Below are 12,043 nucleotides of genomic sequence, written 5' to 3'. Positions count from 1 at the left end.
CAAGGTGAAAATGACCCATGTTTTGTCTCCTTTAAAACGTCATTAGGAAGCACTTTAAAAAAAATCCTTATTTTAATAGGAAAATTCATAAATGCTTTAGTTTTCTCAAACATACCTCATTCTTTTATCTCCTCCTGTTGACATATTAGGTAAAACAGCTCACCAAAAGGTTTTATTTTTCGTTTCGTTTTGTTTCACTGGGGGAGTGGGTTATTTTATTGAGTCTTTTTTGTTTGTTTAGGTTGTCTGGCGGTGGCAGTGCTTTTTTTTGTTTTGTTTGGGTTTTGTTTGCCTGTGTGTTGTTTTTTGTTGTTAGGGGTTTCGTGTGTGTGCGCTTCATTGTTTTTTTAATGCACCATTTCCCCAACCAAAATTGTGGGAGAAGAGGCAGCACAGCAGTTCAGAAAACAATGGAGTAGAGCATGAGAATACACAGCAGATACAAAATCTCCACATCCCTTTTCAGAGGGCAACTGCACTTCAAAACCTGAGCTTTAGGCTTTCTGATGCTAACAACACTGTTAATAGGTAGTGTTAATAGGTTATATCCTTGTTATATGCTACTAACTTACTTGATTACAAACACTTCAGTTCTAAGCACCTTCCATCTGAGGATTGTAAGGCACTTAAAAAACTTAATGAAGCTTCACAGTGCTCCTGTGAGGACAGTATCCAGTATGAGCAGACATATACATGCACACAGAGGCACATTAAGAGAAATGCTTAGAGTCATGGATTCTCTGTGCTGGTATCTCAACTGAGACAGGAAAGAAGTGTTTTGGTTTTTCTTTAATTCGCATTAGGCTACACTGTGTTTCTAGTAACAGCTCATCCTTTCTCATGATCTTTTGATTAGAATGAATAAATTAGGTTTCAACATTATGTACACAGGCATGCTCCAGTGCTCAGTAGACAAACTGAGGTTATCAACTGTCATCTCAAAAAGGAGACCTGGTGTGTCTGATCTGTGGGTCTTCAAAATGACTCAAGCTCATCCAGTCTTTATGCAAAACTCCATCTCATGAGCTGGCATTTGTCCAGGCTCAAAGTCCAACAGTTTGATGCCATATCTTACTTATTTTGAAGGCTGTGCCCTGTCATCCTACAACACTGAATTAATCCACTGAGCTTTCTACATTGCCCATGCATGTGTCCATGAATTTAATACTAGAAAGTTCTTCACAGCTGATGCTATGAAAGTGAAAAAGCCAATTCAGCTCCTCCTGAAAATTCTTCAGCAGAAACCTCAAATATGAGCAAGTTTCTCATAGCATGAATGCCTTCTCACCAACTACTCTTACTTCCACAACTGTAAGAGGAAAAAAAGCAGATTATTTTTTTTTCTCCCCCTTGGTCAAAGGGAACAGAGGTCTATCCACTCTTTATCCTACTCAGCTCATCAGTTAGATTTCCCAAGACCTCTTTCCCCCAATCCCAGAAGAGGGATGCAACAACAGATACAAGACAATGAGAGGCCAGTTCTTCCTCAGCTCCCCAGGTAGTCACCAGTGGACCAACTGACCTTGATTACAATCCTAGCAAGCACAGCTCTTCAAGTTAACAGGGATCAGAAAGGTTTTTGTGAGATGAAGTTAAAATAATTCTTGGGGCAGACATGCCTATGAGGACTAAGCAACTTCTAACAATAAAAAGCAAGGACAGATCCCCATAAATTAAGTAGCAGAGAAGTCTTAACTATTCCTTGTGTACTCTAACACTGCCACAATTAAAAACATTAATGTTAAACCAAGAGTTCATAACATCTTGTTTCCCAGATCTGGGAACAACCAAGAACTTTACACAGGCACCTCAGTCCTGGATAAAGGATAGTTCATACTGAAATATTTTCTCTGAATAGGGATGCTGAATGCCCAACACTTCTGAAAGGAGAAAACAATAGTAAATTGGTACAGGCAGAGTTAGCTATTTCTTTCTCTTTTTATCTTCACAGCACACACAAACCGTTGTGCAAGAGAGACACTTCCCCTTCTGCAGCAGTGCAAAACATGAAAACGTTCAACCGTTTCCCTAAGGAAACCTGGGGGTTTATTTTGGGGTTCCCCTCCTTCACATTTAGCAAGCAGTGAGACATTCTATGCTGCAGAATTGTGGAAAAAAAGGAGCTGACAGTTTAAACTATGTTAACCAAAAGTACAATGTAAATTCCTCAAAGAAAAATATCCTGACAAAAAGAGACTGACAAAGGAAAGCCTCCTAGGTTACCAAAAAGGTTACAAGAGCTTTTGCATCCCTTACACAAAGGAACCTATCCACACATTTTAGGAATGGAGCTTACCATCATTATTATTCAAAACTTACATTGCAAAAGTGCTTTGCAGCCATACTAAAGCTCAGATCTTATTCATATCTTGCCAGGGACCAAGGAAAGAATACAAGGCCTGACAACATAAGAAGTTTAAGGATTATACACAACTTTGGGGACAAGTCTAAGTTCTGACCTTACACATTAATGAAGTAATCACAGAAGGTTACCGAATGAGAAGGAAAACTTTTCAAACACCCACTTTTCCACCTAACTTTGCCTCGATGTGCCACAATGCTTTCAGCCTGTGTCTGAGGCACAGTGATGTATTCATATTCATCACTATGCCTCCACTTCTTCCGTCTTCTAAAATGAGGCTTACTCGGTACCTTTTAATGAAGCTGTACCATGAACAACAGAACTGAAAAATCATTTCCTATGACTCTGTCATATATCACCAATCCTCTACTTTGCCACACTAATTTCAGCTTCCTGCACAGCCAGTTCTTTGCCAAGGCTCTACCAGTATACTGAGTTAGCAGCAGCTAACCCCCAAACACACATGATGATTAGCTATTAACAGACAAATCTAGAACATTTATTTAATCTTCTGTTTTGTCCTGAAGCCTTCTCTGGACAGTTACTGATGTTTTATATATCACTAATCACAACTATATTGTAATTTCTTACTCTTCTGCCTTACTTGACCAAACTTAAGTCAGGAAAGATACAGACTTAACCCAGGATCTGAAAAACCTGACAGCAGGCAATTTCCTATTCAATCAATTCACTGAGTTTTAATACTCATAGCCTTGGAAATTAAATGAGTACACTCCCATAACATAACATGTAAGGGAACTTGAGCAAACCATAGTACTGGATTTTCTGACCAGGCTGGAATACATAATAAAAACCTAATCTTTCAAGCATTTTCCCCTCAGGTTTTACCACCACAGCACCCTTTCTTTATGCCACGCTTCTACTGAAATTCACTATATTCTACTCGCTTGAGTTTAGACTGCTCATGCAAAGACGATTTCTTGGAAGTACTTATGCAAGGTCTTGCAAGAGACCTTGTTTGGGCTGGAACAGTCTTACTCTAGTCAAATCCTTTTATTTTTTCCACTTAAAAAATAACTATACTGCCCTTAGTTTTGGGTTTGTTTTTTAACAGATGTACTTTTTTTATGGTGAGACAGATGAACACCTCTATACAAATTGTTCTAACTTGCCTTAAGTTTTAGTATGGGCAGTTCAGTCACTGGCCCAGAAACCTCTGAGCAAAGGAATTTCTGGCATCTTGGTTGGAGCTGGCACCAACCCATTTTCCTTTGTTCTCATTAAAGGAACCATAATATGCTAAGTTTAAAAAAAAAATAATCAAACCACAAACAAAACAAAAAACCTAACCACAGAACAAACACAACAACAACAACCACCAGACCCAAAACCCAATGCCCCCGAAAGTCCAAAATAAAAGCAGAATACAAAAGGAAAGCACATTTGTCAGCTTACTGTAAGAGATTTCCCTGATTTGTCTGATTTTTCTAATAAAAGTGCTATTTATTGCTGCAAAAATCTGTAAACCAATCTTTCCAAGTGACTTGAACATCCTCCCTAAGTAATTTGCCTCCATGTACAGCCCTTCAGTTTGAAGTGTCAGGAAAGGAACAGCTAGCTATCCACGCAGAAAATTCTACAAGCTGTAGCTGTCACAAATCCTCAGATGCATGCATTAACCTAAAACCAGTATGACTCCCAAATAGGATCATCACCTTTGATGAAGGGTAAAGAGTTCCACAAATTCCATCTCCCTAGGTAGGAGTAAGAGAAATCGTATCAACTCTCCTGATCACAGCATGCCAGAGGAGCAAGGGAGCTTAAAGAGTTCCAAAATATCTTTGTAAACAAGTTTTTAATTCATAACATGTTGACCACAGAGCAAAGTACTTTATTTTGTACAAAGTGGTATTTTCTACATGGAATAAAAAGCTTGCTTGCTTTTTTTTTTCCCCTTCTCTCCTCTCCTTTAACCAATAATGGCCACTACCTGAAGGGTCTAGATGGGATCTGTAATTTAGAACCAAGTTCTTGGATCAGTTACCTTTTAATTTGTTAACCTCTGGTATCTCTCTCTAAGCCACAGTGGATAATCACTAAAATGTTAATTTTCTGGACACATGAAGCAATAAAAGAACACAAACTTATAACTATCAAGACTTTTTTCCTTCCTTTAAAGGAAGATTTACCCATTCATCTGGGTGTACATACAAAAATATACCAAAAACCTGATGAAGGTATTTATTCTTTGGCAAGAAGGAAGCAAAGGAAAAAGCACTGAGCAGCTTAAATTGGATGCAAAGGGAGATTTTTAGGATTGATTTTTAGGAGTTTTGGGACTGTAACACACACACACACACACACTGTGTTCCCCAAATTACTTACAAGTAGAGTGTACATTGTTGACAAATCCTTTCCTCTCTCAATATTCAGCAGCAGTGTACGTTAAACTCATTGGGCTAGTAAGAGGGAACTTCAATTCCAAAGCTGATTTTTTTTCCTGTGTGATTTCCCACAGCTTTTATTTTTACCTCAACAGACAGCTGGCTTCTGTTTTTCCCAATATTAAGAAAATACTTGTAAAAATAACAGTACACTAATAGCAGAGGTCAGCTGAGATACATGGAAAGCCTGGATCTGTTCAGGATAGAATAAAACAGGCAGTGGGATATACTTTGTTACCTCCTTATTTGCAATTTGAAAGTTAAAATAAAAAAATAAATAAATCACTGAGGTGAAATCCAGAATCTTAAAAGCCATGAAATGACAGCTGAAAACATTTGCAAGACTAACTTGCAGAAGTGAACACCTAGTTTCAAATGACTTTTGCTTAGAATACTCAGACCAGAGCCTTCCTGTGGGTACTATCTCTAATTTTAAGGTTTGGTTTTTTGTTTTTTTTTTGCATTTAAACATAACATTAAACTGATAGAATGTGAATAAAATTGATGGAGCTTTAGGCATTCTTAAGCACTCAAATTCTGCACACTTCTGTTACGTTGTACAAAAGTACTCCGCTGGAAAGTGTGCAAGCCAGTTTCTGCAACGCTGCTGACTTACCAGTGTTATGGCTAACACCACAGCTGCCTCTACAGATAAGAGCATTCATGGCTGTCTCATCCATTTCAAGCCACTCAATTGCACATTTGCTCTATGCCTCAGGGCCCCCTTACATACACAAGTAGAATTGCCTTCAAATGTAAACTTCTCCTCCCATCATTCCACTGAAAGGAGTAAAGAGACTTTTACAATAGGAAGGTGATGGAAAATGTTCCTTAAAACTTAGCTGGACCAGTTCTCATCGTTATAGTCTAATGGTCTCATGCCCTCAAATATCCTTCTGAAACTCCAAGGACATAAAGAAAAAGTTTCTAAGTTAGAACTCTCCTACGCAGATGCCAGTAACAGAGGTAGGCTGAATTACCACTGTTTCTGAAGCACATTCTTACACTCTAACAAAGCTGCAACATCCTGTGATAAAAGTATCGAGTACAGCCACTGCAGATACAGCACATGCCTCTGGGGTGGCTTCTTAGCAGGTTGGGCAGAGGACTTAAGTGTTCAGGGTCATTTCTCCAATGGCACAGAAAACAAATCATCTGCACCTTTACTTTTGACCATCACTGCTGATGTTTCCAAGGAAAGAATTTCAATAGAATACCCAAGTTTAGGTACCCCAAAATCCAAGTTGACAATCTCAATTAAGACTCAGAGGCTACTTGGAAAATTTTGGCATGAATTTTCTGGGAAAGAAAAGTTAACTATCCCTCTACTTTGGTTGGTTCCCTCGCAATGGTACTCAAGACAAATCTCAGTACTTTCCATAATATGGAATGTCCTTAAAACATCCAACAAAAGCCCTGTTACACAAGCATGCAGCTAAACTGCATAGTTAAACATCTGGCAAGAACAGGGTTTTATGCTACAGGGACAGAGGCTATGGCCAGGGTACTTCATGGAATTTTAGCATAAAAGAAACCCTTCTAAAGAACATTGCAGTACTGCATAACAACATCTGGCATTCTCACCAACCCAAGCAGACATCTTTAGGATATACCACTGCAGCCTTTTTTAGTTTTCAGCAACATTATGAAAGAATAAGATTGGTTGTTTCGTGCCACTCTGGCAGTGAAATTTACATGTGAATCCAATATTGGAAGACTGCGGAAAAGGAAGGAAGACTGGCCTAGCAGCTGGCTCCTTAATTTGAAGTACAAGGAAAAGCTGATAGAGCTTGTTCCACTTAGTTTAAAAAAAATAACAAAATTGAACTGGGAGGGGGAGGAGGAATAATTCTGCAAACATAGAGCAAAGTTTTAATGAAGACTGAGCCAGACTTTCAGACATGCACACTGGAAGAGGAAAGGCAATGGACATAAATTACAATGGAAATTCTTACCAAGTATTAGGAAATTTTCTTTACTATGAGGGTGATCAACATAGCAACAGATTGCCCAAAAGGCTCTAGAATAATCCTGAGGAATCTGATGAAACTTGGATCTAACCTTTCAAAATTGGCTCTATTTTGAGCATGGGAATAGAAAAAGATGACTGTCAGAGGTCCTCTCCAACTTAAATTACTTTGTTAGACTGTAATTCCCATTTTCAGCTTAGTCCATTTTAGCTACTGCTTCCTTGTAGTTGTAACCTCACACAAATAAGGAAGACATTGAATGCTCCTGTTGAAATGTCTAATATAAGACAACACTACCAAATGCAAAACAATTTTGTGATCCTCACTGGCTGCAACCTCTTCCAGGCATAACTGAAATTTTGGAGGGTCTCATCACAAATTATCACCTGAGAAGCTATACATTAAACTATCAAGCCAGGGAAAAGGCTATATCCCATAGGTCTTCCCAATGACCATTTGTAAGTCATGGTAATTATCTTGGTTTGCTATTTTTATTACAATATGAATCACTTTCATATGTATAAATTGTCAGGAAAATGGAAGACTTTTCTCTCCCATTACTACAAAACAGTAGGTGTAGTGAATACGCAGTTGAGTTACTTCTGACAGCAGTAATAGCTTGGCTTACCTCACCTGTAAACAAGAGTAGGAACTCGGCTCATGTTTTGCCCTAATTGCTACTACCATCAAACAGATGGCTTTGTGCATCAGTCAGGGAAAGCAAAACATTTACATTCTTCTTATAAAAAGGAGAATTTTTTCATGACACAATCCCTTTTCATAATAGATCAAGGTGTGTAAGTTTCTGGTGGTGACAGGAAGGGAAAATTTATTAGCACAGGCAGAGTTACTAATTAATACTGCCAGAAGCAGGAGCACAATCTCAATTTAAGAATTTGAGTAGAATTGATTTCCTACCCAAAAAACCAAAAAGGTACAAAGAGAAGCTGCTCTCTGCTCATCAACAAAGTTTGATTGTTTTGGAAAGATGCTTCTGTATCAAAGCTGCCTGTTAATCTTTGCTCAAGCAGTGAAAAACCTAGAAAAACCTCTTAGAATTGGCACAGCAGGAAAAAGCTGCTGCCACATAAAATAGAAGTATTTTGGAGGGGAGATACTATGTACTTGTTAAGTATGGCAATTCAGATCAATCTCTTCTTAGCGAATGGAAGTACGAGAGAACATCCCCAAAAACGTCCAGCTGCAATTAAATAGGATACTGATCTTTTCCCAGTTGTTTTCCTTTGGAAGAGAGGGAAAAGAGGTTTCTTACCAAAAATATTAGCTATATAATAAAGCAATGAGGCCAAGTGTAACAAAAGTTATGCTGCATACCAGAGAGCAGAAAGGAGGGAGGCATTTACAGAATACTTAATAACTGAGAAGTAACAATTTCTCAGGGAGTCCATTGGGTCTCTGCTGCAGCAGAAGCATGGTCCAAGATGGCCATTAGCAGCTCCAGAAGTCCAGGCAGACATGCTTCTTTTGAAGTGCAGGTTTCAGAGTAAGCCCTCATTGCTGCACAGCCATGACAGCTTTGTGACACAGGCACTGTATCTAAACTGTGCATCTTCCACAGGGCTTGAGATGAGTATGCTCATTCCCTATTTCACTTGCACTAAGAATTTGCCCATTCAAATCCTCCTCTTCATAATTAGCTTCAACTGAAATAAATTATATTCATATTGTAAATGATCAGTTGAAGGTTTGTTTTTTTTTTTTAAGACCTTTTATACAACCACCTAACAGTGTATTTCCTCCCCACAATGCTGGCAGATACCAGCAGCCAGCAGGTCTCAGGTATCCTCTACAGTTCAATTTAGATTAAGAATATGTTTTACAAAAATCCTAAAATGCTGCAGCTTCAGTACACTAAGTCTGACTGCTGTTCAGCACAGCAAGAGAAAGTTCAGGAGACTGACACAGGTTTGTATTTTTTAGTAGTAGAAGGCATCCTTGCAAAGCCAAGCTTTTATCCCCAAGTCAAATCAAGCTGAAATACTCTCTTCTGTTTCAGAAATGAAGTGCCAAAAGTCATCCATGGATGCTGGCTCCTTGTAATCCATTAAGAAGCTGTACTTTAACAAAAGAATTACTGCTTCCACTGAAAGTCCCTCAGAACTGTCTTTTTACATTTCTCTTTCATTACCCAGTCAAACACTGAATCCCTTGGAATGCAGTTAAATTTGAAGAAAGTACTGGGCTTGCATAGGAGGATTAACACTTGCAGACCGCTGCAGAACTCTGATGCAAGTGAGCTCCCTCAAAGGTCAGTTGCTGAAATCCTATCTTCTGAATATTAACCTCCTCAAGAACAACCTCAGTACAGTCACCCAGAGCAGACTTCCTATGAAAGGCAATTAAATTAACATGGCCAACTTTTCAGGAAGGCAAATTAGAAGCTCTTGGAAAAAAAAAAAGAAAGGAAAAAAAATCCCATCTGCACAGCTGTAAAGGCAGCAAACTCTAGGAAGTCTGATGAACAGCTGGAAAGGGAAGGAAGCATCTTCAGCTTGTACAGCTATTTCTGTAGTGAACATCTGACTACATGATCTACTTTTCACTAACGACCTCAAATTTTGTCTCCAACCAACCAGGACAACAACAAACAGAAGTAGACCATCACTGCAGATGGAAGTGATCTCTGAGATCAGCAATCCCACCCCTTTGCTCAAAGTATGGTTAACTACAGCAGGATGCTTAGGGTTGCATCCAGCTGAGTTTTGAGTATCTTAAACGATGAAGGTTGCAAAACCTTTCGGGGGCAACCTGTTCCAAAGGTCTAACTATAGTTCACATTAAAAGAAAAAAGTTTGTCTTCCTTACACTTGAGTAGAGTTTCCTCTATTTCAGTTTACACCCATTGCCTCTTGCCTCTCCACCGGGCACCACTATGAAGTTTGGCTCAGTCTTCCACAGTCCCCTCATCAGGTCTCTACACACAGGGATAAGATCCTCCCCCAGATCTTCCCAGTTCTTTCAGCACCTCCTCCTTCTTATGTTAGATGCTCCAGTCCCTCTCTGTGGCCCTTCCCCTCCAGGAAATCCAGTTAATTGCCAATGCAGGTAAGGAATAACACAAAGAAGCAATTTCAGGTTTTCCTTTTAAATTTCATTCAAAGTGAATGTAAATTACTAATCCTTTGTGTGATTATCATTTGTTTTTATCAGATGCCAAATCAACATCACTCACAGTAAGAGACAAACTCTACCCAGGCAGACAATTTTGTTAGGTATTTGGGTATTGGAGATAACTGGTAGGAGAAAAATCCAGCAACTGACTTAAATGTAAGAGCAATACCCACAACAGAATTTTGCTGGCATAATTAAACAGCTGCACAGAGGTATCTTAATCTCTCAGCCTCATTACTAAAATTGCACCTTTAGACTTTCATCAAAATATTAACAACATTATGAGGAATGACACTTCTTAGGACAGGATCCATCTGACAAAATCCTAGAGGCCAGCTGAACACAAATTTTTTTAGTTAAGCAAAAATTCTGCCTCTAATAACCACAGTTTTGGAGAAGAGAGAGATAATGTTGTAAGGCACTTGAAAAGCTCTAATTAGAAATCAGGTCAACTGTAAAGCAATTCTAGCTTCCACTTGCATCTAAAATAAGACAGCAAACACAAGGCTACAATAAATCCAACACAACTCATTGTCTACAATAACATGTTTTGTTATACTACTAGATACCTAAAGAAACCATTCAGAGGAGCAAAAATCTAGCTCCTACTTTTAATTTTTGCACTTATGTGTCTTCTGGAACTTTCTGAAAGTTTCTACTTCAACAAGCACTGTATCTCTTGGTACCACAGTACGTTGGGCAGTCTGAATAGAAACAAATAGCAATTACTTTGAGAAGTTTGGCTCACTTCCATAATGGAAAGAATGTGCATGTTCAGCACTAGAAATTCCCTGAACTCATCTTGGCTACCTCAGGAACCATTTCTCACTGCCACAGAGGCAGTAGACTTACAGTTGGTAGCTTATCTAGAAGGCACCTTTACCCCAAGGCAAACCCCAGCCTTTCTGCAGCAAATGTACTGCTGATGGATGAGAACTTTCTCCTTCTCATGAAGAGACATCCAATTTGGCATAGAAGTTCTGTGCTGTGGATTTCCCTAAGAGAATCATCTTGCTTGCTCCAAAAGGCAGGTCATGAAAAAGAATTAATTGTGATACCAAAATTGAATTACCATTGCAATAACTACAGGGAAGAACACAGAAGACAACAATCACTGCAATACTTTCAGGGCACATCTCTGTCTGCGCTGAACTGAGACTATCTGAACAAAAACCCAGGGAAAATCCCAACCATTTCTGGGTATCAGTTTGAAGTGATATAAAAGAGCCTCTTGCTAATGGAAATATGTTATTTTCTTCTCTGACAAGCTTCTTTTCCTAAAGCACCATATACCAGCATCTTAAATTGCTCATCTGTGAAAGAGCACTTTGCAGTTTCTGTTCATTGATTAAAACACATTCTAAAGAAGTACAGCTTCTATTTTAGAGAGGAACAATCTACCATAAGCACACCAAAAGGAAGGTCCTGGTTCTATCATATTTCACATTATTTCAGTGAAGAGCAGCTGTATAAAAACTTCATGTACAAATTGACTACCTAAGAGCCAAGCTTCCAGAATAATTCTCCCTTTAAGAGCAACTTCTGATTGTTCTGAAATTGCAATGCATATCCCTATGCTTTTCAGTTTAAGGCAAGTCAACATCCTTTTTCTCATTTGTTTGTGGTCATATGCTTTTTTCAGCCACCATCCACTATCATATATAGATACTTAGGGAACCAAAAGGGTGAGCAGCAAATGAACAACCAATGCTCCCAGCACATGCTTCACACCATTTACTATGGTGAGGCCCTTTTTAAATAAACATGTGACTCACTGTTTGTTTTCTTCACCAGGAGGTGGAGTCTTGCCATGCCCCTCCATTACAAAATCCTCATGTTCCATCTGCAAAGGCAAGCATTGCAGGTCAGAAATTGGTGGAGCAAAATGCACATCACCTAAAGTGGCCCTACTCCATAGGAAACAGTTTTAAGACATCCACTTTATCCCAGTGGCTGGTCCGGAACAGATCATGGAGCTTGTTAGCAACATTATGTACATTCCCAACCCCACTGCTATGGCATCATTTTATAGCAAAGTGTTAAAGAAAAGATATCTTACAATGGAACAATTGAATGGCTGTCACAGAAGATTATGAGGCACGGTATCTAAGGTTTGCTCAGTTATGGTCAGAATGATGATGCAAGTCCAAGAATGGCTTCTACCACTTCTTCCT

The 12,043-nt window shown here is 38.9% G+C and overlaps 1 protein-coding gene across 11 annotated transcripts in view; it reads right to left on the bottom strand.

The window, feature by feature from the left end:
* The window catches only part of TNRC6B (trinucleotide repeat containing adaptor 6B), a 126,206-nt gene that overhangs the window by 76,789 nt on the left and 37,374 nt on the right, over positions 1 to 12,043 (bottom strand). For 4 of the 11 annotated variants that reach the window (XM_068142504.1, XM_068142506.1, XM_068142510.1 and 1 more), the window contains exon 3: positions 11,645 to 11,712. The exons of the other annotated variants lie outside the window; for them this stretch is intronic. In XM_068142504.1, coding sequence (XP_067998605.1) covers positions 11,645 to 11,712 — 68 coding nt within the window. The remainder of the gene's footprint in view (positions 1 to 11,644; positions 11,713 to 12,043) is intronic. 11 annotated transcript variants of the gene reach the window in all.

The sequence above is a fragment of the Melanerpes formicivorus genome, unplaced genomic scaffold (genome assembly GCF_026170545.1).
Source record: "Melanerpes formicivorus ecotype bairdi unplaced genomic scaffold, bMelFor1.0.p_v2 SCAF_8, whole genome shotgun sequence".
Lineage (NCBI taxonomy): Eukaryota > Metazoa > Chordata > Aves > Piciformes > Picidae > Melanerpes > Melanerpes formicivorus.
This window is presented reverse-complemented; position numbering and strand designations above follow the sequence as displayed.